The sequence below is a fragment of the Amblyomma mixtum genome, chromosome 3 (genome assembly GCF_055824585.1).
Source record: "Amblyomma mixtum isolate Tamu chromosome 3, ASM5582458v1, whole genome shotgun sequence".
Lineage (NCBI taxonomy): Eukaryota > Metazoa > Arthropoda > Arachnida > Ixodida > Ixodidae > Amblyomma > Amblyomma mixtum.
The window spans coordinates 180903434-180929897 of record NC_143014.1 but is presented as its reverse complement, the minus strand read 5'-3'; the positions used below and the strand labels follow the sequence as shown (position 1 = coordinate 180929897).

General features: G+C 52.1%; 1 protein-coding gene across 1 annotated transcript in view; it reads left to right on the top strand.

Annotated features, from left to right (window-relative positions):
* Positions 1-1682: 1682 nt before the first annotated feature.
* Positions 1683-26464, top strand: part of uif (sushi, von Willebrand factor type A, EGF and pentraxin domain-containing protein uif) — a 135411-nt gene continuing 110629 nt past the window's right edge. Inside the window, exon 1 of the mRNA XM_089582118.1 lies at positions 1683-2481. Coding sequence (XP_089438244.1) covers positions 1963-2481 — 519 coding nt within the window. The 5' untranslated portion in view covers positions 1683-1962. The remainder of the gene's footprint in view (positions 2482-26464) is intronic.

Here is a 26464-nt window from a genome sequence, read left to right as displayed (position 1 = left end):
TGCCGAAAATGAAAAAAAAAGCGAAATAATAAGAATGCATTGCAGCGTCGGAAAGGGAGACAAATAGAAGACAAATAGACAAGGAGGGGGATGAAGGGAACGAAAAGGGAGAGGGAAGGAATGCTGAGTTCAGTTCCTTGTTTGAATGGAGTGCGACCACTCCTTCGTGCACACGAAGCGGCAAACACCCCTCAAAGGAAGCCCTCCAGCCAATCGGGTCGACCGATTGTCATGACGCCATGGTTAACCCCATTTCACGAGGCATCCGCCATTGATCTAAGATATCACTGTAGGGAATTAACAGCGACGTCGTGCGAATTGATCACCGCCATTGGCTGCATTCGCCGCTTCGCTCTTCAGTTGCTAAGCAATGAAGAGCAGCTTACCAGCGTTCAAAGTCTTTGAATGAGACTAAGAGCAGCGGAGCGAGCTATGCAGAGGGCAGTAAGGATTGCAACGTTAAGGAACAGAAAGGGGAGGGGTGGCATAATGAATAGCAGAAGACGAAGGAGTAAATAATATTCTAGCTGAAACTAAGAAGAGGAAACGGACTTGAGAAGGGCTCTAAGACGCAGAACAGGCAATCAGCGGCCAACTGAAGAAAAAGAGGGGATACAAAGTGAAGGTAAGCATCGAGGGCGACAGAGAATCATGTGCAGTGAATGCATTAGGAATTGCACTCGGACCTGGGGTCGAGCGGTGAGAAGGGCGGACGGGTAAACTGCTGTTTAATAGCAGCACTAGGAGATCACTGGTAGAGACCTTTATCCTCCAGGCCACGTAACTTGTCGGATGGTGGTGATGATGATAATGATGCGAGTGAAGTAGGTCTATAAAATGAGCTCCAATACTTCACACTTTCTCTTTGATTGTCTTAGATTTTCAAAGGGATTGACATAGTGTATGAAAGTACTAAAACGATCGCTGCACTCGTAGTTGCCAGCTTTCCTAATCTCTTGAAGGTGTGACGAATCTTCATCCTCGCCCCCTCAGAAAGTTACGACATATACGGAAGGCTCACCACACGGCTTATATCAAACTCCTTGGGCTCTTTCTTTTACTTCTGACAAAGACTGTATGTCACAAGGAACCGTACGCGCTACGCTGACGGTTTCATTCCTGGTTACCCGAACATGAGGCACGCTTATGCATCAATATGTTTGCTACAGAATTAATTCAAAGAACATCGTTTGATATCTTGTGTGCCCAAGGGAGTAAATACCACTGACTAATACAGACCTAGGAACGATCAAAAAGCTTGCCAAAATAAACACGTCGATATCGGCGTTCTGCATTTGATCGCTTTGACAGCGCCATAGAACCAGCCGCGACTGCGTGGGGAGCTTCAGCAGTGTTTCTGTGGTCGGCTACTCACAAAGAGGCGTGTAGGCGGGCACAGGAGGTGGAGAGAGCAACGCATGCGGCAAATCTTACTTCCTTTCTGTTCCTCGAAGACCGCGGATAAGAAGAAGCAACGCTTCCGACGCACGCCGGCGACGTACGCCAGCGGTTCCGAGGAGCGCGAGCGTGTGCCACCGTCACTGTGGCCGCGGCATCCTGTGCCTCGGACGTCAGCACAGCGCCGCGGCGCACAGGAAGCCCGGCACAGACGCGCGCAGTCTGCCAAAGAAACGGGATCGCATACACGCGCGACCGCACTCGTCGGTGCCTCCCGTTGCGTGGCCGGCGGGCCGATCCCTGGAGGAAAAACAACAAAAAAGAGTGCCGTGACCGTGCTCGGAAGCATCCCAAGAATCCCCCGCGATCCCCCCTGGGCCGATCCCCTTCGCCGGCGAGCGAGGGGGCTTCATCTTCAGGTGGCCAAACGCGGCGCGTCCGGAACTGAGCGCCAGGACCTCCGAGCGCAGACAAAAAGCAAAAGCCGCCGAACCAGTTCACGGACCGCCAATTACAGAGCAGACCCCGCGAGAGAGGCGGCCGAAGTGGAGGGGGCCCTCCAAGATGGCGTCTCGCTCCCCCTCCCTCGAGGTGAGAAGAAACCTGGTTCCCTACCTGGCGGCGAAGAAAAGCCCTCCTCGCCGGCGAAGCCGCCGACAGCAACCGCCCCCTCTCCGGCGCGTCCCCCCCCAGGCCGGCCTGGCTTCGCAGTCGAAGCGAGTCGTTCCCCGTGGAGTAGTCGTGCCGGCGCTCTGCTGCAGCCTTGCGGATTACGCGACGACGCCGCTGGGACCTTCTTGTCCGTGCCTGCGCGTGGCCGGAGTGTGCGGCGGCGACTCTGTGTGGCAGCGTGCGGACCGCCATGAGCACCGTGTGACCGGCTGCTGCTGCTGCCCAGACCTGTCCTTTCTTGTGGCCCGCTCCAGGGCGCCTACGGAGCGATCTTCGCTAAGCCGCGGCCGGATGGCGGCGGCGGTCATGTGCGGCGGCAGCCGAGCCGTCGGGCAGCTACGGTCACGGACATTAGGCTTAGTCCTCGTGGTCCTGGCCCTCGGCAGGGTCGCATCGGCTAACATCGACAAGGTACGTAGCGACGACGCGAGCTCCGGTCGCTGCCTCTGCAGCGAGTTGCTCGCTTGCCTCTTTGGTGCTGTGGAAGCCTGTTAAGGGACGCGGACAAGAGCAAGCAGAAAGAATGTGCACGCCGGCGACTGTGCACGTCATTCTACTTGTTTTTGTCTGGCCGCGTGCCACCGTGTCAGTGTCCCTACCCGTGCATCCCTTTCCGCTGGACACGGCTGAGCGTCGGCCGCTTTTTGCGGACACGCGGATAAGCGGCGCCAGCGCTAGTCGCATGGCTGGCTATGCTGCAAAAGTGAGCGCGGACACATCCGCTCGACTCCGCGGTGGCTTTCACCGGATATTCCGGCCACGGGTTCATGGTCATGGTGGGTGTTACACTTGGCGGACTTGTAGCAGCTAGAATTTCTGTTTACATTTCCCACTGGGAAGCGTACACAGGAACGCTAGTTACGGGCTACGAAGGAAATGACACTCGTTGCTTGACGACACCACACACGAAACGCACACTGGTTTATGACTGACCTCCTCGCAAAGCACGCACCTGATTTCGAGAACGGACGTCACCAGCAGAAAGAAGGGCTGCTTCGTCGCATGGCACCACTCTTCGTGTTTATCGTCAGGCGTTCAGTGTGGCGTAATCCAAAGACCGCTCAGTTCTTGCGTTCGACGCGATGCCGGCGGTGTAAGCACCGAAACAGCTTATGCAAAAGCCCCGCCGTCACGAGCGAAAAGAACCGAGGAGGAAGGAAGCGCGCTTTCGGGCCCCGCTCCGTGGTAACGTGGACGAAGGAAGGGGGAGGCTGCGCGGATAGCGCCGGCGCGGTGCAACCTTGATCCTCGCCGTTTCCTGTTGGCGCCAGCCTCCGAGACCTGCTCCCAGCTCGGCCGAGCCGGCAGCAGCGGCACCGAAGCCTGCGGCCATTTCGGTACCCGCTGCGCCTCAGCGGCTCTGCCTCAAACGAGATCGGCCGCCGGCTTTGGGGCATCGCAGTCCAACGAACTGGCGGTGACACGCGCGAAATTCGCTCGAATCTCGCTTTTGCGTAACCGAACCTGCGAGTTTTGTAAAACTGTTGGCAGCTGCGGACTGCGATGCGTTCGTACTGCCGGCGCTTTTGTCCCCAAAGTGGTCAGGGTCCATGACATTCGCTTTCTTGTGCTTGGGTACTTTTAGCCTTTCCGGTATTAGTTCACTAGGACACCGTGAACGCAGTACAAAAAAATATAATTCCCGTTTGTTCTTCCTTCAACTAAACCAACTAATGCTGGGATACGTCTTTTGCAACGCAGGCTGTGCGCTGCAACACCTTTAGCCCGCCGTTGAATGTGCAAAGCGGCGAAATCACGTGTTGTAAGTCACAATGGGGCCGCAGTCTGGAAGTCAGTTCAACCGATCGTGGCCATGGCGCGCGCTTTTAATTACCGCCTGCTATATAGGGCCTATTCTTCTCGCTGCCCTTGGGTCAGCCAACGAGGCTGCGTTGGATTGAGAACGCGTTTTGTACTCTTTTCTTGACGCCTGCGCTCTTGACCTGCATGCAGCACTTAGTCGGATACAACTCGTGAACAACGCAGCCAGTGCCCGCAAAAGGTGGCTCTCCAGCCAATAGCGTCCACCTACCGTTATGACCAGTCATGACATCGTGGTTAATCCCCTTGCACCTGCTAGCGTGACATCAGAGAGGCCAGCAGATGAAAGGGGTTTAGCCATGGCTTAGCCGGATTATCCGCAGTGTCATGAAAACAGCGAGCAAAATACTGAGACGCTAAAGGTTCAGAAAGAGTCTGCTCACCATCTAACAGCGATATCAAACTGGAGTTCAGTCCAGCAGCAGTCCGGCCTCACAGATGCTGTTGAACTGAATTGCACTTGGAACATAGCACGCGCCTACTTCAGAGAAAGGAAGCAGAAGTATGTTCAGTGAACAGCTGGAGATTTCAGCCTATCGATAGCTTGGCGTATGCCTCCGGCGGCAACGAATGCAAAATGAAACTATCGAGGAACACGCATGTGGGGAGCGTCATTCAAGCCTGACCCTGACCGAAGGCACGCAGGGAAAGACAGCAGCAATTAGATGCTCCGGGCGCACTGCCCGTGAACATCGACGTCTGTTAACTATTTATACCACTTCATGCGTACTCAAAGGTATAGCTGTTTTTGAAGAGCCAGTGGAATGCAGTGCAAACGCTCTTGATCTGGACGAGCCCCATTAACCCGCGCGCATGGCAGCTGGAGCATGCAGACGTGGGCCACGCACCTCTCAACGCAGGGGTGATCTGAATACGCGAAACAGGTCGATACTGTTTGAGAAAGCTTTGTGATATTTAGTAAGGCCACTGGGGAGTTGCACTTAAGGTCTGGAATGAGAAGAGAAAGCCGCATACTGTCTTCGCTTACACGCCCAGGAATACCCGGCCATTGTTGAAAGTTTACTTAGCACTTCATAAATTTAATCTCTCTGCCTTATCTGCGTCGTTTTCTTCGTGTTATTCAGTTCTCTTATTTAGTACGCATTCTGAGTGACATTCGAATGGGAGTGAACACACACTTCACGGTGACGCTATCACTGGGCGTCGTTTTGTCAGCTGGCCTTTCAAACCATGACCAGGTTGTCAGGGACACTATTTGGTATCCTGGCGTCCTGTCAATAAGAAACCGTATGAAGCGTGAGCACTCTGGCCGAGATGATGCCTGAGTTAATGAGACACCATGGTCGCCGTTCGCCGTAATGGCTGGAGACGGTGACTGGCCGCCCATTGCAGTGTATTTTTTTTTTTCTTTTTGTCAAAATGTGAAGCACTGCTTAGTCCAGGCGTCTGGAACTATGCAGTGCGTTCAAGAACTAAACGGCCCAAACGCACGATGGAGTCCGTAAATTAGCTTTGTCCAGTGAGCTCAAGACTTAAAAGGAACGAAGTGTTGCCTCAACGAACGCTGCCACAGTGACAGCCAATATATGTGGCTCTACCCAGTCAGGAACGTTCGCCAGGTGCCAGCAGGTATCGGAAGCTTTCCAGAAAACTGCCCGGCAACCGGGTTCATGGCCCACTGCAGCAGTCCGTATCGCCAGTTCATATCATGCACCCTTTCAGGGAATCGCTTCAAGCAATCATAAGCTGAATGACCTGCATTCACGTGCAGCTGTGAATCTCAGGTTACTCAGAATTTTTTTCAAAACAACAGTCGGTCTGTAAAACTCGGGAAATTGAAGGTTGTAACTTACGTCATGTTGGCAGCACAAAAATTCACTATTTTTTCTTTATCTGCCGCCTCCTCAAAAAACTTGACAAAAGGGCTTGAAAGATCAGCGTAAACATGCATTGACAGCGCCTCGCGCAGGGGCACCTGTCAGCTGATGCTTCGGGAAAAACGAGCATTTACTGGCACTCGCAGTTCTCTCTGAGCTCCCAGATAAACGGTGGTCGTCGGCCGTTCGCAGCAGTGTGCAGAGAATGATGGAATGCGTAAGTCGGCAGCTGCTGATATTGTCGCTACAAGAAGGCCCACGCCGAATCCACGGGGCTGTTTGAGCACGCCCGTGACCTTTGATAAATGTCCGCGTTTTATCTGTCCTCGAACGGCAGTATAGTATCGTGCGGACATGGGCATCCGCAGTAAACACCTATTGGTCCAGACTAACCTTGAACCGCTGCTTTGCTGCAAAATCCCCTGCGCACAATTCGCTGCAACTTCTGCCACCTCCCAAGAACACATATCAGAAACAATAGTGGTGGGTTTGCTATGGACGATAGTGAATGCAAATAAACAGGGGTATGGGAAGCACGCCTCCGAGAGAGAGAGAGAGAGAGAGAGAGAGAGTCGTCGTCCGTACAGCGAACAACAAACAGTGTGTATAGCGTAGGACATGCAACGTGGTGCCGAAAAAAAATGCGCAGCAGGGATATAATTCAGCTTGCGATTTTCAGTATCTTGCCAGGCTTGCAGTCCTAGAGGAGCAGACGAAAAAGCTGTTCGAAGCAAATTCTAAACATTCACCAGCTCATGTTATTCACCTCGCCCATCCAAACCCACGACCTCGGCATTAGCGACGCCGAAAGCTCACGACCCCGCCGCGCAGTGTGTCGCGTCTCGCACCTTGTTGAGCTTGTGCCACGAGTCTGGTGGTGGAATGAAAGACCAACGTAAACTAGGCGCGTGGATGCACGGGACCCGCTCTGTGCACTGGTAGTATACAGCAGCGCAGGTGTATTTCTACGACAGTGTTATTATACGCCATCCACTCCGTGGTTACGCGGCGGTATTCACCCGCGCGGAAATGCCTGCCTGCGGAGGTGCTCCGCAGATTCCTCCCCGCGCCCGTCGTCCGCATTATAAATTAGGGGTAATGAAGGGCTGCTGTGCTGCCAATTTATTGACAGAAAAAAAAAAAAAAAATAGGAACGGCGCCGTGCCACGGCGCCTCGGCGATTTGTCTTGCTTGACGGCAGAGGCGCTGTAATTGCGGGCGAAGCAATACAAAACAAAACGAAAGGCTGTCCTCGAATCGGGGAGTGCCCCAAAGACCGCTCCACTTCCCGGATGCGCGATCCAACGCACGCCGGCGTGGAAAACCAAGTTCATGACCGAAAAGAGAAACAAAACGACAGATAGAGGAGAGGGCGAGAAGGAGAGCGAGAGAATCGGCGCTTTATTAGGTTATCCTGGGCAGCGTTCGTGAATCACTTCGCAGGAATCGCCCTCTCTCTCTTTCTTTCTTTCTTTCTTTTTCCTCCCGCATTTCCCGTTCTTTTCCATTTAGCGGATGGACGCCGCTGCTGTCACGCTCAGGTTCCCGCGTAGAGTCGAATGTCGGCTGCTTGACGCGAAGTATTGCATATCCCCGTCCAAGTTCCTACCTGTTTTCTCTCTGCGTCACGTTGCGTCTGCGCCTCGGCACGGTAGACCGCGCGATTGCTCCCAGCGTGTGCCTCTCGAAGGCTGCGCCAGAACACAGCCTGCAGCGGGTTCGCTCAGGTGACAGCTGCACTTGAAAGTGCTGACCTGAAGGATGGCAAAATGAGAGGTCTTGCATGCAAAAGTTACACGAAAGCGCGGTCCTCAAGGTAACGTGCCACGAGGTCAGGTCGGCATCGTACACTTTTTTGGTAGCACTCGAAGTGAAAAGATAAATTTATTGCTTCTCTGCTCGCAAAGAAAAAAAATATATATAGTCTTTTCTCTTGGGCTCTTCTGCTTTAGCTTGTTTTTTTGCGGTTTTCTCATCTTCACTTTTTGACGAAATGCCTTACGCCTACGGATCGAAATTATCCCCGCAAAACACAGGTATGCACGCACGCACCAAAGCTATAGTTTTGCTTAGAGCGTGGTGTTCTTTACGTGTTTTTTTTTTTCGCTGCGCTATGCTAGGAACGTTTTAAAATCTGCTGCTTACGAAACTAGTACGAAACTGCCACGTCAACGTAGGTTTATGCACGCTACCGTTTCGAAGAAATTCAATGCAGCGGGCAAACTCCCTTCAAAGGTATCTCGCTATCGTCCGCCCTCATTAAGCGCACCGATAGGACATTATACAGAAATTCACTTAAGTATCTGCACATATAGGATTCCACAGACGACGGGCAACAAGACTCGCGTATACGCAGCGATTATTACCAAAGAAATTAAAGGAACGCTTAAAAACTTGCGCCATCGGTTTGAGCACTCAAAAGCTAATTTCACTTGTCGATTCGGAGTAACTTTTTCGTTTGCGTTAAGAGAGAGGACAAATGTTCCTCTGCTCATTTCAGCGCAAGACCGCACGCTTTGTGCTAACGGATGGGGAACGACGCGCTCCAAGCCCACCAGCATACAGGAGCATCCAAGAGCGTGCTCAGTCATGGTCACGCAGTTCGCGCCTTTGACGACAGTGCGCGGGGCTCCGCAAGCGCCGTAGACTCTAGTCTCGGACATGAGCGAAATGTTGGCTTAGCACAGGCGACCGTCGGGATGGGCTTGACACGTTGTCAGCCCTGACCACCATACTTCAGAAATCCGACTTCTAGCATTATGTGTCTACGTGATTTGCGTAAATGCGCGCGTGCTGAAGAGAAGGGCCATATTTCTCGGCCCTTTGTTCTTTTTTAGGTTTAGCACCTCCCAAAGCCTCGCCCGTGCTCTCAGTAAGGTAAAAAAGCACGCGCGGTAAAACAGTCGTCAAGAGAAGAGCGTTTCCGCGAGCAGCGACGTCACTGGCATCCTGGAGACGTCTCACGTCTCAGAGAAATGCCAGCACTCTTCCAGGTGCTAAGAACAAAATACCAAATATCTTGTAACACCCATCGATCGTGTAGGCGTTTTTTTTTTCCTTTTTTTTCTGGGCTTTTCTCTTTTCAGAAGGCTCGCACGCGCGCGCACCGTTCACATGTTCTCACGTTGCCGCCTGGGGGGGTAACATACGAAATCCCCGTTCTATCCTCAGCGTCGCTGCATATAGGGCAACTTGCGCAATGCGTTCATTCGTGTAATCACCAACGTTCGGAGTTATTATTTTGGTGAGACCCCCTAGCCCCGCTGTCTGCCTCAGCCTGTCACGATCTTGCGCAAAAAACCATGGCGTTTCTAATAACTGGCTGCAGGCTCCAGTCAGGCGGTGCAACTACTTCGTAACGGGTTCTTTATCTTCACCGCACAGCGCCGCCACTACACCAGTCGGAAAGAAAAAAAAATTAGACCGCACGTGGTCGTTAGCATAGTGCTTCCCGCTTTAGTCGCTTGACTTTCTTTTCTTGTCGTGTTCCCTCCAGTCGCTGCGACCCGAATTCTCGATGGCCGCTCTGGAGCCAACCAGGTGTGGCCGCAACCATCAGGCAAGCAGCGCCTCGCTGCAGCAGAAAACGGCTCTTCACGACTTCGACTATAGAAGCGGGAACGACTGACGATACGCCCATAATTGTAGCCATACACTTGCGAAGAATTAATCACCAGGCAGTGAGGAAAAATTGGTTTGGTTTATGGGATTTAACGTTCCAAAGCGACTCCGGCTATGAGAGACGCCGCAGCGAACGGAAAAATTCATATGAGTCTTGCTTTTAGTAGACGCTTGTGGCACATGATTAGCAATTCAATGGATGAATTACAGCCTCAAACGTATCGTTGCGTTGCCGTTTCTTCGGTTTGGTTTGGTTTGGTTTATGGGGGTTTTACGTCCCAAAGCGACTGAGGCTATGAGAGACGCCGTAGTGGAGGGCTCCGGAAATTTCGACCACCTGGGGTTCTTTAACGTGCACTGACATCGCACAGTACACGGGCCTCTAGAATTTCTCCTCCAAAGAAATTCCAGCCGCCGCGGCCGGGATCGAACCCGCGTCTTTCGGGTCAGCAGCCGAGCACCATAACCGCTGAGCCACCGCGGTTTCTTCGCCCATTGTGACATGAAACACCACTCTTTCAACGGCTGCAAGTGATCCCAGCCGTGCATATATATGGCACTCAGAGCCCTGACTATAGCCACACTGCTCGCGGCTAGCTCAAGTGGATCTCTTCTGCTGATGTTGCGGACACACCAGAGGCAGCACGCCGCCTTACTCTTGGCGCTTAACCGTGTGAACACGATGGCTGTTGGAGGTGCGAGACATGCGATTTTTGGTTGCTTCACGCCTACCACTGCCCTTGTCCGCTATCAAGAGGTGGACACTGATAAAACGAGTACATGCGGTGCGGTGCGATTACCAGCAGCGCTTTCCAACAAGGCCAGAAGCTGCAGCTTTATCCCTACAACAGCAACAACACTCTCAAACGGCCTCAGTCCTCTCCCTATTCCGAAATGTTTGTTGAACAAAAGTGTCTTAGGAATCGTTGCGTGAATTCAGCGCGTCAGTGTGCTGCTCGCACGTACACAGCGGACAGAGGGGGTAGTCGTTGTTCGCTGCTTTTCTCACACCTCCTTTCGCCGCTGCCCCTCCGCATGCCTTCTCGTCCTCACCTCATAACAAGTGCAACACACACCACCCAGATGTACGGCGGCCCCCCTGGCGAAGAGGGTACGTGACGCCGTGCAAGGGCATAAATCCTGCGGCAGAGGAAGCGGCATGCCTGGCGGCCATCTCAGCAGAAGCGGCAGCCGGGATATGATGGTTCATCAACTGGTCGAGCGCCGCTTGTGTAGGAGCGATGACCTGCAACGCCGCCGGCGCTCCGCGTTGGAAGCGCCCCTCACGCCTAACGTGTACAAAGTCGAAAAGATGGAAGGAGCCGGCTATTTTCTTTCTTTGCGTTCCATGCTCAGCGGAGAAAGAGAGATATGTTGCCGACGGGTGGTAGACGCGGTAGACGCCAGTGGAGGAAAGAAGAAAAAAAAAAAGAAATGAAAGGAGGAGCGGCATGGGCTACGCGCGGAGGGGCTGCAGGGAAGAGGAGCCATATCGTTGGGGCCCCTTCCTCTCGGTACTTCTCCTCTGTCCCTTGCGAAGAGCGCGCTCGCCTCTGTGGCCGCGGCGGCAGCGCCGAGGAGAGGTCGTGCCGCCGAGCAGAGCCGGCTCAAAACGCAGTAATATGCCCTTGGAGAAAAAGAAGACGAAGTACACAGTCGACGTGGCCGGCTGGATAGCCGACCGGCTGCGCAGCAAACTAGAACGAAATATAAGAACCCTGCGTGGCCCGAGGAAGAATGCCTTGGCGGCGGCGGCGTCTGGGAGCCTGTCGGCGCTCCTCCCGCGTTATTCGCGTATACTATTATACGGCCTCGGTTGCGATCATAAAAGAAGCCATTCGGAAGTGCACGGCAGTGCAGGGCACCGGCGGCGACCGGGTGGTCCGGGGGCAGTGCCGGCTGTGGGAGACGGCCGGCGCAGACAGGAAGCACGGCCTCACTGCGTGTCGGCGGCCCGCACCAATGCTGCAGAGCTCCGCCACTCGATGGCGCCGACAACGAACCAGGGAAAGCTGTGGTAGCGTGAACGCAGGTGCAGCTACCGTTTAGTTAACACGGCTGTTTATTCTGGTTTTGTTCCTACGCCTACGCGTCCACAAGCACCACTTGCTCACCGCATCGTTACAAGCCCACGAATGAGCTCATATGAACCAGGAACGAAAAAGTACGTGTGTATCATAGCCGAATGTAATGCACTTGGAAGGCAACCTATCGCCCTCGGAGCTGGAGTTCCCTCCTGTCGCAGCCTTTCTTATCGTTGCGGCGAATTTAGCACCGTGACGCACAGTGCCCATGCTTTCGTCGCGCGTTGGGAATATATTTGAACAAATGCGTCCAATTCGGCTTTCTAGTGCTTGTCGACAAGCTGGCGGATTACGTAGATTGCATCGCCGTATCCCGACAATAACGCCCGCTTGTAGCATCTTCTCTGCACAAACTGCAACAAAAGCAGTCTGGTTAGTTCTAAGAGCTTAGATACATGGCAGTAAATTTCATAGTTCTTGCTAGGAGTATCCTTCACCACTGCATTCGAATCGGAATTGATGTGCGCAGTTTCTTCAGTTTCAGTTTCTTCCGTTGTCATGTAAGAGATGCTTCGCTCCCTGAGCTGCTTAAGCAGGCTGCATGATTCCCGCTGTTAGGTTCCGTACATCCGCTTGTTAACGCCACCCCGCTTGTACATCCGCTTGTTGAGAGCCACCCCGTCGAAGTAGAAAGACGGGAACATTGCCGACGAAACTTCGGATGCGTGAGACATCCAGGCTAGCCGACATGCTTATTCATGCAGCAGCTCGACGCTAAATGGGGGAAGGAGAACGAAATGCACCCGCGAAACGTCACCGCCGAGGAGAACGAGAATAGAAGCATTACAAGTGGCGAGCCTCTAACCTGAGCAGACGCGACAGGACGTCGTTAAGACGTCGGTCAACAACCCCGCTCTTGCTCGCACGACGGCGACGTGGTTCAGTGGCCGTCCAGAGATACAGGCAACGCGCCCTGGCTTCCCAGCCCGCATCTGTGCGCGAAGCAGAGCTATCATGACCTCTGGGCAGAGCAGGAGAAAGGGATCGCACGCCGGCGGCGTCGCGTTGCAATGCTCCCTGCTCGCTCCGCTCTGACCATTTGTTGGGGCGGGAGGCGGGCGAAGCCGGCAGCGACCCGCTGTGAGCGAGCAGAAGCGGCAGAGTGTGCAGAGCCTGTTGTCGCCCACCGAGTCCCGTCGTGTTAAAGCTCACTCAAGGAGTGCTCACGTCTTCGAGGATCCCCTGTTATAGCCATTGCTTGCGATTGCCGAAATTCGAACGGTCAGCATTGCCTGTAACCGGCAGGCGCAACAACGGCAGGCGAGCCACCATCCAACTGGTTCTGGAGTGTGGGACATGCAAGGCGGAGCCGACTAGAACCAACCGCGGCCAAGGCTGTCTGCGGCCGTCGCAGTGCCTGGTTCCCCTGATACACAGTGCGTGCGTGAGCGAGGGATCAGTGCGCGCGCCGACCACGCCCGTCCTCAGCGGGCGCAGCGTCCTTGCGGGATTAACGGGGCGTACGCACGCACCCTTACCATGCAAGCGTGTTTCGAGAAGCGAAACTGTCGGAAAGCTGCGGGGGCATGCAACTGTTGGCCGGTTAAATTGACAGCTTTTCGTGAGGTAGTGAAAGAGCCGGTTGTCTGGCACGCGGGGTGTGATTGGTGATGCCTCCAAGTGCTCGGTCCGGGGCGCAGGTGTTTGCGTGTTTGACGGCCGCTTGCATGCTGGCTCTCCATTCCTCAGTGCATGTTTGTAGTGTGCCTTGAAAACGATGCGACAACATCCTGTCGGACTTACGCCACCATGCAGTTCGTCGTTATTTATTTCAAAACGCAACGTTTGGACAATGGCTCTTGCTAAATAGATTTAAGCTGTACAATCGTAAGTACCCGATTGCAGTCACTTTTTCCGTGTGCACATCGTTCATTCATTGTCTAGATGCAACGTAAAAATAGAACAACCCGCACACTCAGTGTTCGTTCACTAGGATACGCCTTCCATTGTGGGAATATTTCTCCTTGATTTATCCGTGGCGAAAAAGCACTTATCCTGTACTAAGTTGGATCAAAGTAATTCAAAGAGCCATGTTTTAATGTCGTACAGACGACATTACTTTCGAAATATAACACATTTTTCTCGGAAAACATTCGGTTGCAGTTTGGTGGTACTGTTCGGTAATATAACACGTAGCAGACCTGTATTGACACAGAATAGCTACGCGAAGCTTGTTCAGAGGTCGCCATTTCTACCCCGCACATGACACTGGCGTTTGTATTCTAAAACGCGGGCTTGTTGTGTGTCAGCTCGGTTGACATCATTTACACCGCTTAAACGCAGTATTAAGGAACAAGTGTGGAAAGAAACGAATCATTTGTGCACCACCTACATAGATACGAAAATGTAATTACGCGGCTTATCTTTTAAAAACTGACTTAAGCGAGTTACGCTTTTGCTTGTCTCCCTGCCCCGGGGGCTCTCTCCTGGCCGAGTGACCGCTTTGCGGCTCGGTAAACAGGCTCGCATGTGGCTCGAAGGTTCATTTACGTGGACCCATTCAGGTTGCTGCCGTCGCCCGGGGCGTTTTTGCGGCAGCTGTTAATAACCTTACCCCCCAAAAAAATAAGCAAGAAAGGAAGCTTCGGTGTTTGTTTCATGCGTTTCCCACGCTGTCGCACAGGATACCGATATCAACCGAGGAACTACTGAGGTACACTGCAAACCGAAAAACACCCGGATAGGAGTAAATGGCTCATCGCGTAGCGCACTCCCGAAAAGGGGTTTTTATACTCCTCAGAATAGGAGTATATCGTCTACTCCTCTGCTTGAAGGGATACTTTCGGAGTGCTAGAAGGAGTAAAGTGTTACCGCTCTGCAGACGGGAGTTTATTTAGGAGTAAAGTTGTGATCACAAAGGAGTTAGCATGGCAATTAATAGAAGTATTATATACTCCTTTGCAGCTACTTTTATAGTACATTTCAGGAGTACGTGCCTGTTCCTTTTAAGTAGTTTTGACAGGAAATTTTTGGAGAAATGTTTCTTACTATAGGGTTACATTTATGATTCCCAGATGAGTATATTACTTCACTTGATGCGGAAGCCGATTTGAAATAAAGTATTCGTATGGAAGGCTCATTTTAGAGCTTGATATTCCAGGATAAATGCGTCGATAAACTTACAGTGATTTATTTCAAACAATATTTTATTGGGTACAAAACATTTGAGACATGTGTTCGGCAGCTTGCTTTCGACGGTTACAGAGAACCAACGTCTTGGCCCCTGTAGAAAAGAAGAGTGCCTTAACCCACGCTGTCTTTGGGTACATAATTTAAATATCCAAAGGAATGAAAATAGAGATGCCACACTTGAAAGCAAGGAGGGAACCTTGAAATGCTTCGCTGTCAACATACAGGCTCCTTCTGAAAGAAAGATTAGAAAAACAAATGCATCAGTGGAATTGCACCTCTAAGCTTGAAGTATGACGTGCTTCAAGTGTAGAAGTCAACCGTTCAGAGTGCACTTTTCAAAAAAGTAGGTATTATTGAAGTTTAAACGTTTTTCATGACAAAAGATTAGCTAGCAGAACATAGTAGGTAATCAACTAGCTAATACATACCTGTACCCTGTCGGATGACAGCGGCTAAACGCGGTTTTCAGGGAATCACAAATTCCAGAGAGCCGCTTCCGTAAACGTTAAGGCAATACGGCGAATGGGAAGCAGCATCGATAGGGAACATTTTTTCCGCAAAGCATAAAACTGAAAAAAAAAATAAAATGGTCTTACTGAGGCACTTGCGCATTCGCGCTGCCTTTGGCTGCGTTCCTGCACCGAAAGAGGCCTCGAGATATAATTTTTTTTTACTTTTCAGAGGTTCCTCATGCTTTTCAGGCACCATATCAGAACCAATTACTGAAATCAAAACATGCAAACAAAAGACAGCGCTTTGCATACACGCAGCGGAAGCTTACATGCAATTTCCTTGATGGGAGAGCCCGCAGCTACGCATTTTCAGGACGTCCTCATTCTGTGTATAGGCCAAAGGCAGGGCAAGGGTGACTGACATAGCAGGCATTGTTAGGAATAGAAAGCTACCACCAGACCCACCCTCCCGCCGCCACCTGTCTTCTGTTAAGCTTTACCCTCACATTCGTGGCCAGGGTTCAAAAGAAAACATTCTAGACAGGTCTATCTGGCTGGGTAAGGAATATACTTTCGAGAAAGAACGCCAACCAGAAAAAAAAAACATGTTTGGGAATCTTCTTGGTTCTTTCAGCAGGTGTGACTGCGAGTGAGTCACAGCTTGCCTTTTTTAAGCCTTCGGTTAGTCATCCGCCGGGTCACTGATCGTAGACAGTTGATGCAAGGATAGTTCCCTCGAAGTCAGTCTTGTCAACCCGCGCTTCCTTCCTTGTTCATTTGTTTGGCATCCGCTTTGTGCTGCTTCAGTTTTTCTGGGAAATGCTTGCTTTCGCCAATGTACTACGCACGAGCAGGTGATCTCGTACACTGGCGTAAGCTTTATTCTTTTTCTTTCGCTGCCTTCCTGGGATCAGCAGTCTGAACCGGAACGCTTGCCTCCACGAGTTTCACATAATGGAATGTGTTCGGAAACTGCACGCGAAGTGGAAACTTCTTTTAACATTTTTCAAATGCGAAGAGCTTACAAGATACCACATTTTGGAACTAGACGCCTAACCATCCAGAAAAGGCAGCGTTCAGTATGGTTGAAACCTCATGCCCGCTGCCGAAAATCGCTGCAACGTTAAGATGCCACCAACTCGGAAAATGTAACAGTTTAGCTAATCTCCGTGAGCGCTAAGGCGTCGCCATGTCCTGTGCTCTGACTGAAAAGAATAAAATCGCTTGCATTGTTTGCATAACAAGGCCCTCTTAAAACACAGGAAAGGAAGCAACCGATTAGGGCACGGTTCTCAGCACTGTTCGTAATAACGTGACAAAAATTCACAGACCCCAAGGCTGTGCATTTTCACCTGTCATTGCCTGTACAGCTTTTCCACATTCATGGGGCGTGAACGCATGAAGAAAATTTGGTCCCTAGAAGAACTGACCGTAGTTCCAGCTGTACATGTTAGCGTAACAGCCACGACTGCAGTGCCACACTCTTTTTTTCAGCCGCATGCAACAACAAATTTCTCAGATACTTACTTCATGCCTGCTGTGTGAGTTGGCTCCACCGGACCACAATGAAGCCTTTGCTGTTTTGCTGTTCTCGTTAAGCCTTTCATCTCGGCGCACCCGTGGTTCACAGCAAGTCTACGCGCACTGAAAAGGGAGCGGCGTTAAGTGCATGCGCGTCTATGGCATCAAATGAGAGTTTAATACTGCTTACCAGAACACACGACGATGATAATCCGGTCTTTAGTATTCTTGCAATACAGCGAAAGAAAGAGGGGCCGACGATGTCGAGAAAACTGGTGCGTCACACACACATCGCCATGTCGGCGCGGCGAAGCGGCAGCAGCCAACACTTGTATGCTGCGTAGACAATGAATGACTAGCCGCTTCTTCTGCACATATTGCTGGCTTGAGTGAGACGTTCATTGCAGCACGTTGCTGCTAAGGTCGATGATGTCCAGTCTTACGTCACGACAAGAGCGCGCAAAGGAGCGGGTGGCAAACTGGCGGCTTCGGGGAGGTCGACGCGTCACACACCGCCATGTTGGCTCGGCTGAGCTCGGCTGGCTAAGCCTCTCGCAGACTGCCGTCGCAGGCGATGCAACACCAAGCGTTCTCCGAATACACTGGGGGCTTCACAGGCACTGTCTGTGGCGCACCTTGGTGCGCGAGGTTGCGGCGATCCGGTGTCTTGTAACAAGACAAACGTGCGTGAAGCAGCAAAAGCACAGGCGAGCAGGCAGCGACGACAGAGCCGGCGTCGTCACCTGCAAGTGCAGCGAACCGGCAGCTGCCACTAGGCGGCGGGCAGACACTAAGGAGTGCATAAAGGGCCTGAAGGAGTATTGAAGCCGACATACTCCTTCTTGGAAAAGTAGTAAAATCATGTAAATGCTTTATTTTACTCCTCGATTTCGCGACGGCAGTAAAAAAGGAGGATTTCCTCTTTTTTACTTCTTAAAGTCGATTGCGCAATTTTCAATAAGGAGTTTAAAAGCGGACACTAGCCATTTATATTCCTATTTGGGCTTATTTGTGTTTACAGTGTAGGTCTCGCCCTAAGTAGTGCAGCTAGAGGCATTTTCAGTCAAGTGTTTTAACTTTGCCTGTTCAGCACCCGTTCAAGTCATTTGGAACCAGTTATACTCCATGTGTGTTATCAGTGCCCAGCTCCATGCAATAGCACGGACACTAAAAACAAATGCTCTCAGAAGTCTCGAACTCGAAGGCTATCTATAGCTTCTGGCGGAGCTCTCCAGAGGCGGCGCATGTCTCAGAGCATCCGAGAGTACACTCGGCGTTAGTGGCCTTATAGCTACGGGGTGATTGCATTCGCCTCATTATACACCTCATCAGTTTGCCACTTTTGGCAACGCCCGGATTTGCTCGCACCCGTTTTCAACTATAGCCTTTAGAATTAACCTCGGCTGGTTTTCATGCGGCCTCGTGAAATTTGTTACGAGCTTGTCTGATGGCTATGGCAAGGGTTGATATCCACAGGGATAGTTAATCACGCTTTATTATTATTATTATTATTATTATTATTATTATTATTATTATTATTATTATTATTATTATTATTATTAGTCTCTTGCCGGATCTATAGTCGGATACAGCTCAAGATAGCGGCGGCAAAAAAGACCCTTGGGCCAATGGCGTCGACCGATATTTATGACATTGTGGTTAATCCGTCGTTAATCCCCTGTCAGGTTAAGTTAATCTGTAGTTAATCCCTTGTCACGCTAGCATTACAGGGGATTAACCATGACCTCATGAAACTCAGGCGACGCCCTTGGCACGGGGACCTTCTTGAGGGTCACCCGCCGCTTCGTTCTTGAGTTGTATCCGACTGTACTGTTCGTTCCCTTATCCTGCATATTGCTGAAAGATTTCTTTACTCATTGTTTTGATATTTGCCATATTTATTTCATTCCTCAGAGTATGAAATCAGCCTCTTGCAGACTAGGAGCAAACAATTTACTGCGTATGGTGCATGGAACTGTAAGCGAGCGAACAGGCATTGGTTAAAAGTGATACACCTTTTCTACGTCCGGTCTCTGTCTTGGAAGTAATATCGTGAAGGTTGATGCTTTGGAAGGTGCGGCGATAGGAAATTGGACGATGAACGTACGTTCCTGCTGCATTGAAAAAAATCCTTTTGTTTAGGTGCAAAAACGCGAAAACAACCCTTCGGACGCCACAAACTCATGACCAGCAGACAATGAAGTCAAGCCACACCATGTTCTGCCGTAATTTGAAACGATCACACTATCTCTTTAAATCGGCTAGTGCGACGTTAGGCATGATGTTGCAACATTACTTCTACTTTTCATTGAATGCACTTTGCGCCCAAAAGCTTCGAAAATTGGTTGCGAAAACAGAGATTGTACACTGCTCGTCTACGTAAAGTTGAGCTGGTGTTGAACGCATAAGCAAGGCCTCATTCAGGCTTCGCGTTCCAAAAGAAAGCTTAAAGCTTTACCTATTGCGATTTCGCGTCTGTTTGTTTTTGCGACCGCTAAGCATGAATAACATGCGAGAAGGTTTTGCGCAGCTTGGCAAGTATCCCAACCCCGTTTTTACCGGTGATGTCCTGACCATCGCCAACCCTCTCTCTTTTAGCGAGGGCTGCACGGTGGCCTTTTCGGTGCCTCTTCCTTTTTGTTTCTACTTCGCCACGGCTAGCCGGATCTTGAGTGTGGTGACGCCGAGACTCGCGTACGCCGTGCCGGAGAGCGGTTCGCCGAGTGGCTTTTCACAGCGGGGCTCCAGAAAAGTGCGCCTTGAGGCCGCACGACGAGCGAATCGGTTACGAAAGAGACCGTCTCTGTAAGGGGAAATGCGATTTCCGTTCTGTCTGAGCCATTCTGAAGGAAGAGGAGGAGACAAGGGCGAAATAAAAAAAAATAAGGCGAGAAAGAAAGCGGTGAACTCGGTCTACCGCACGCGGATACGTGCGAATACACGCTTCCGAGCAGGAAGCCGTTCCTAGACCAGAGCAACTTTGCCCTTCCTGCAATGGATGTGTACGCTGGCGGTTCACTTCGTTCGGTTCTGGCGCGGTTTGCCCCCCCCCCCCCCCCCCCCCGTTGTTGTTTGTTTTGTTTTTTTTTTTGTTTTTTTCCGCCGCGCTGAGGTGGCTTTGGCGAAGAGCGGGGAGGAAGTTTGTCAGAGCGGAAGGTGTCTTTCTCTCGGGACAACCGGCAGCGCCCTTTTAGGCAGAGCGGTGGCTACAGCGATGAGCACGAATGTGGTGATGATTGTCAATGGAAAGAGGCCCACCAGGGAACGACGGAAGCGCGGAGGAGGCGTACGCGTACTGACGACGTTGCACTCTTACAGTGGGGCTCCCTGCAGCGGCAGCACTCCAAGAACTAAACGAGCAGCAACGGTTTCCCTTGTGCATAGATAGATTACGCGCGCGCGCGTGCGCCCAAGGTGCGTACATAGTAGGCACTACCTAATGGTCATCGCAAATGACTAGTTGGACCTATACACCGCCGAATGCAAACACCCCTCTTTCTTCCCCGTCGATGGGCCAGCGCGTATCTTTCTTTCTTTCTTTCTTTCTTTCTTTCTTTCTTTCTTTCTTTCTTTCTTTCTTTCTTTCTTTCTTTCTTTCTGTCGAAGGATTGTTGTCCTTCGCAGCACAAGCTGTCTTCCATGCCGGCCTCCGTGATAAACCTCACGACTGTAATCGAAGCGTGTAGGCAGCGAACGAGCTTCGCGTGAATTCGCTAGTTTATCCCGAAGCTCCCGAGGGAAGGATTGCTTTTCGCAAGGCGGAAAGAGACGCCGCTTCCTGAGTGTTCACTAATTCGTCCGTGTCTTCGATCGTACTGCGTACTTCGATCGTACTGCTGCAACCCCAAGGGAAAACGCACTCCTGTGCATAATGATGGCGAACGGACACTGTAAAAGTTCCTTTACGTGATTCAAGCCGGAAACGCAGATGTTCCGCGTTGTTTTGATAACACTAGCTGTTCGCGTCGGTTGCGCCAGTGTTATCAGAATCATTCTATCGAAAACGGAAACCGTTCCATACAAGTGGGGAATGAAACCTGACGACCTCCTCTCGCTATAGCTGCATCCACTGTATGGCCAACTAAGTGACGCCCATATGACACCACAGAACCGGGCAAATACGAAAATACCCATAAATAAAGCACCTCCTGCCATTTGCGGAAAGCTGGGCAGAAGTAATCCGCTAACGCTTCATGCGCCACCTTGTTTGGTTGATTTCGGAGAAAAACTAGTTGAGCCGGTGTTAGCTACATCTGTGGGGAAGCCAAGGATACACTTCTGCCGAGACGCTGCGGAATAATCCCTGACGCGGGCACGCGCGCTGACAGTGATTAGCAAGTTGGTGCACGGTAGGCTTCATTTTATTCTCATTCTGGAGCAGCCACTCTTACGGACTGGCGTTCAACAGAGAGAACACTAAGCAGCGAACGAACAAACTTGATTGCCGGTGGCTGTTCGTCGCAGGAAGAGGCACATGAAACAGACATCGTACTGCCGCGCATGTCGCCTCACCCTCCTGCCTCCCATCGACCCGGAGCCCCCTTCGGGGTCACAGCGGAGCGAGATGGCGATCAAGCCATCCGACGAACGAAAGCACCGCTGTTGAGTCACGCCTGGAAGGAGCGTCATTGAACCTGGCCAGAGGCGGAAGAGGCCGTCACGGCTTGACGCGCCAGCGCGCGCCTGGCGGCGACGAAAGTAAAGCGGGTTCCCGGCCATTGTGCGGCTGCCGAGAAAAGGCTTCTTCGCCGAATCTCAGCGCACGGTGCGGCCGGGCCCCGGAATGGTTACCCCGAGCAGAGCCGCTTCCAACGAAATCGTGCGCCACTTTGCTGCTCCTTCGCACCGCCGGCATTGGCCCGCTCGGCGCCCCGCAAGTCTGCGCAGCAAAGCATGGAGCGCGCAACGCCTCGTTGGCCGTGACACGGCTATCGTGAGTGACAGCATCGACCAAGGGCGCCGTTGTCGTGACGGAACCACGCACTTACGCAGCCGCGTACGGGAACGGCATGCATCGAAACAAATTCCGCCGCTTTGAGGGATGGCCGCATACACCGCAGGAAGTGGAGCACCCAGCTGGGCGGCATTGGCGCACAGCTGCCCAAGGCTGCGGCTAGAACGCGTACTCCCCGCGACATGCAAATGAGTTGTAGCGCCACGGACGGAATATTTCAGTACGCACAAAAAGAGGGAAATAAATGGTCCCTTGGACATTTTTGCCACACTCATTAACAAAACTAACGTAACGAGGCTCGGCATTTCAGAAGGAATTTGAACGTAGTGAAGCAGGAACGACTGGAAAAGACGTGGTTACCTTTGGCAAGGTAGACTGAAAACGCGAGCTCACGAATACGCCCCCTCGGAGGAAAGGGGTGCTCTCCGCGTCGCCGGAACTGCACTTCCGAAGCAAGTCTTACCCAGCACGCTTCGTCTGAAGCTGCGCTGTGCGAACGGACGGACGGACGCATAGATGCGCCCGGGTGTGCGCGTCATGAGGACACGGCGGCCGCAGCAGACCCGTAGCCGCCGGCCCATTAAGGTGCGCTCACGCGTTCCTCGCAAGCGTTGAACCGAGACATCGAGTTCGCGGCAGCCAGAGCTGGGCGTCCGGCTTTATGGTGTTATTGCATCTGGACGGCCCCGGTCGGCGGAAAAGGGAGAGAAGAAAACGGCGCTTTTCCTCCGGAGTCGAGTGGACAAAGGAGAAGGGAAGGCGGAAATGAAAGAAACCCTGCGCGGGCGACGTGATGCCCCCCCTCCACGGTGATGTGTGAGCCTTTCTTTGTAGCTTTATGGCTAACACAAGTTTGTGAATACGGCTCTTCTTTGCGTCGGTGGAGAAGATGGCGGTCCCATATAGCGATTTTTCCTTTGTCGTCAACCGCCCTGCTCACTCCCCATGGCGGCTAATGCAGATGAGGAAGCGTTTCAGGAAGAGAAAGTTGCGACCCTCTCTGGACTCATCTCTCCGTACGCCGTTGCCCCCTCATGAGGTGCCGGAGAAATATTCTCCGCGTGGCAGTGAAGATAGTCGTTTGCATTTTTGCGAATAGTTTTTCAGCGCGGCAAGAAGGTACGCCTGACTATAGATTTGCTCGTGTGCATTTTGCCACACGTATTTTTGTCGCCTGTAGAAGGTCTGGCGGCAGAATGTTTCATTCAGGGCGGCCGGCAGGTCTGCCGTGACTTCCCTCTATGATGATCGATAAGTATTGCTGTAGAAAAACTACAGCGCCACCGTTTTATGAGCGAGTTCCAGAAACGCACTGTGTGTGTTTCTTCTTTAAGGATGTGTGTGTGAATATATTACTACCGGGGACAATGTCTCTGGACCGCCTGCGTCGTAAACGAAGTCGATAAAGGCCGATTCACACGACGGCCCATTCGCCCGCGGCCCGCGCATCACGTGTTCACGCGTCACCACATTGAGAGGCGCGCTGTCGGCCCGCGGCCTGGTCAGCGCGCCTCTCAATGTGCTGACGCGTGAACACGTGATGCGCGGGCCGCGGGCGAACGGACCGTCGTGTGAATCGTCCTTAACTCGCCGCCGGCTGGGAACTGCACTTGTGGAGGTGAAAGTAAAGTTCCTGTTCCTTTATCGTCACAAGTGTGATCTCCAGCCGATGGCTATTACTAGAATTAGCGACTTCGTTTACGGCGCACATGGTCCAGAGACTTTTGTCCCCGACTGTACATATGTGTTTTTTGTATCTGCTTGATGACGAGCCTGTACATTATAAAAAATAATCAGACTAACACGGATGCGACGCGGATGATCATTAAGGAAGTAATCCAAGGGAGGAGGGTGTGCATAGGAGAGGCTTAGGCATGGCCTCTAGGAAGAACAAACCGAGGAGAGTAAAGCCACGGCTTAGTGGGGACTCGGGAGCGCGTCTTCCTTCGCCCGTTCTAACGAGTGCCCCGCCGACGTTACGCAACACGCGCTGCACAAGCGACAGCACAGGTCCCGCGAAGCGTGTCTCGTTGCACACAGCGCAGGCCTGCGAGGTATACGCGGCTGTCCTTTACGGTTCGTAGGTCGCGGCTAAGCTAGGCGTGGCCTCGAAGCAGCAGCCATGGCCTCTGATGCGTACCTTCCTGTCGACCATGGCTAAACGCTATACAATCGCGCCACGAAATCCCCGAGCGCTGCCTGCTCCGCGTCTGAGAAGAAGCTGAATCGGAAGAGGTCACTTGTTTCTTTCTTTCTCTCTCTCTCTTTGCGAACTATAGCTTGTGGAAGAACGTGGCATAATGCTGGCTGACGAACTGCACTGCGTGGGTGGGGATCGCTGGATCGAGCGCGGTGCGTCGATCGTGAGCGTGCGTCGGGTGACGTTCGCTCGATCTTTTCGAAAGGGCTCCCTTGACGTGCGCGCGGGACGTCGTTGGACGCGCGTTCCGACAGCCGTTAGCCGTCGTTAGACGGGGGCCGCGGGGCCCCAGATCTGTCTAGCGGCGGCACTGTCCCGTTGACCTCTTGCTCCCTTCGCAGAGGCAGCCCGGTGCCCTTGTCTCCGGTGCCGTCACGGCGGATCGCGCAACCGCCGTGTGCGCGGCTTGCCACGAGAACATCATCTCCGATTACAGCATGCACGGCGGCGCGCTGCGGTGGTCCACATACGCGCATACATCCGCTCGAAGCTGAGCACGCGAGCGACGTGACCGAACGAGCTGTTCGATGGGGGTGATGAGCCCCGCTGGCGTCACGTTGCGTATATGCATGGCATCCAGGAAGGCACGGCGCGAGCGTCTTCTCCGTTTTCGACCTCGTTTTCTGGAAGAGTTTATCCTCACATGTGTCAGCCAATAAGGAACGATGTTTTGGACAGAACTGGCTGCCGTCCACGTCATCGTGTAAAGCTTCTGATAGTAACATGAGCTTAAACGTGGTTGTGGCCGTCCTGTTTTCGTCCTAAAACGCCAACCGTATACACTAAAGGGTTTCCATAATCTACCGCATGAACTGGCGGTACAGTGCGGGGACAGAAAGAAAAGCAGGATGTTCTGCGAGTTTCTGACTACATGTTAATCCGCACGCGTTAAACTTGAACATGTCGCATCTGCTACGGCGTCTGTCTGCCTGTTTTTCCCTGTGAGAAGTCAGCCCCGTTCAAGCATTACAACTTCGTTCTAATATTTGGCTCCCTGATTTGAAATAATCAAGGTGCAAACCATTTCATTTTCCAATTTCTCACGCGTTGCAGCGGCACGCTATACATTTCAAGACCCTTGCAGTGCAACAAAGGGATGACATCATATACTCTTAGTATAGAACAGGAGCCAGGCCTCGTACAGTTATACAGAACTGTCACGTTGAGTAGCCTGCTGCGATTACGTCGCGGCGGTGACGTTCTGTCACTGGACGCCAGCTCGTGGGGTTCGATTCCCAATACGGTCGCGTATTGAGATTAAAATGCCCGCCACATAACCCCCAGGAGGTCGGAACTATTCTATAGGGCCGTCGGTTACGGAGAGTCTTTAAACGCGGGAAAGCTGGCCAAGTTGGGGCAGATCCATTTTTGAAAAGCGCCAACAGGACAACGCAGTATGAGCATAGGAAACAAACAGGGCAAGCGCGCGCGGCGTTATTTTTTTTTTCATGAAGCAATAAACGTGTGACGGCGCGTGGCGCGGAAAAACGCCAAAACGAAATAAGCAAGAACAAAGCTGACGCTGCCCTATACACCGTTGGAAAGAAAATGCCAACTTGTTGTCAGGTAAGGCCACCGACGGCCTGCTTAAACGCTGATGTGTCCAGACATGTGCTTCATAATCCGGATGTAGCTTTGGCACTCAGGAATCCGCTAATTAACTAACCTGGGGGCCTCTTGCAAAAGTCGCCTGCGTCGATATGTTTAAGCTGCCAGTGTGCACCACTCAGTCTTTTTTTTTTCCTCGCGTAGATTTTCCGACACTTCAGGCAACGGAACGTTAATTATCGCCCCCGACCTTCTTGGGCGTGGACAGGGCGGCACTTATTAGCAACACAGCGTGAACGCCTTCCTGCTGTTTAAGCCGATAAGTGCAGCACATGCGCGACAGCCGCCACACCTGAACGCACTTCGAAGGAACACTGCTGGCAGTCAGCCTTAGCTCCTTTTAAAAAAAATGCTCAAAGGAGACCCCGCTGTAAAGAAAAACAAACAAACAAACAAACAAATATATATATATATATATATATATATAAACACTTGCTTCGGCGTGTGAAGTATGCACTATAAGAATGCTACACAACCTTGAAATAGGTCACGTTTGTCGACCTTCGCCTGACTTTAGGCGTGATTACATTAGCAGGTTCGCGCTTCACGGGGGTGTCTGGACCGTGCGGTGGTCCAGGGACCCAAGGGGGGTCTAAACACACTTGCCATAATAAAGTTTTTCTCTCTCTCGTGCGCGCGCTTCACGTTGACACATTATGAAAGCTGACGTCATTCGCTCTCGTTTTTACTGACCGCAAGGCGGGCTAGTGCCGACCGTCCGCGTCAGAAAGTAACGGGCTCACCACTGCCGCGTTTTCCTTCTTTTATCAGCTCGTAGTGCTTTTCAAAGAGCGCCGGCAGGTCGCCGTTCTTACCCGGGCTCTTTTGTAGCGCAGGCCAGCGCAGCGCCCCTGTCTGCCCGGAACCACTCCAAGGAGCGCGTTCATTTGAAAGAAAGACGAGCGAATTCAAATGGTGTCCCGAGGCTCGGGAAAAATACGATTCCATTGAAACTTGTCCGGTCGGAAACGACATACCGGAAGCGAAGGTTCGCAAGCGGCCAGTAAACCGCATGCGCCTGCAGTGTGTTCTCGCGCCAAGACAAAAGGGAGAGACTGAAAACGCGTTTAGCTCGGCGGCTGTCGGCGCTTTGTGCTCGCAACTCGTGTACAGGGACTTGCTTTTGTGTGCCCTTTTTCTTTCTCTCCCTCCTTTTTCACGTT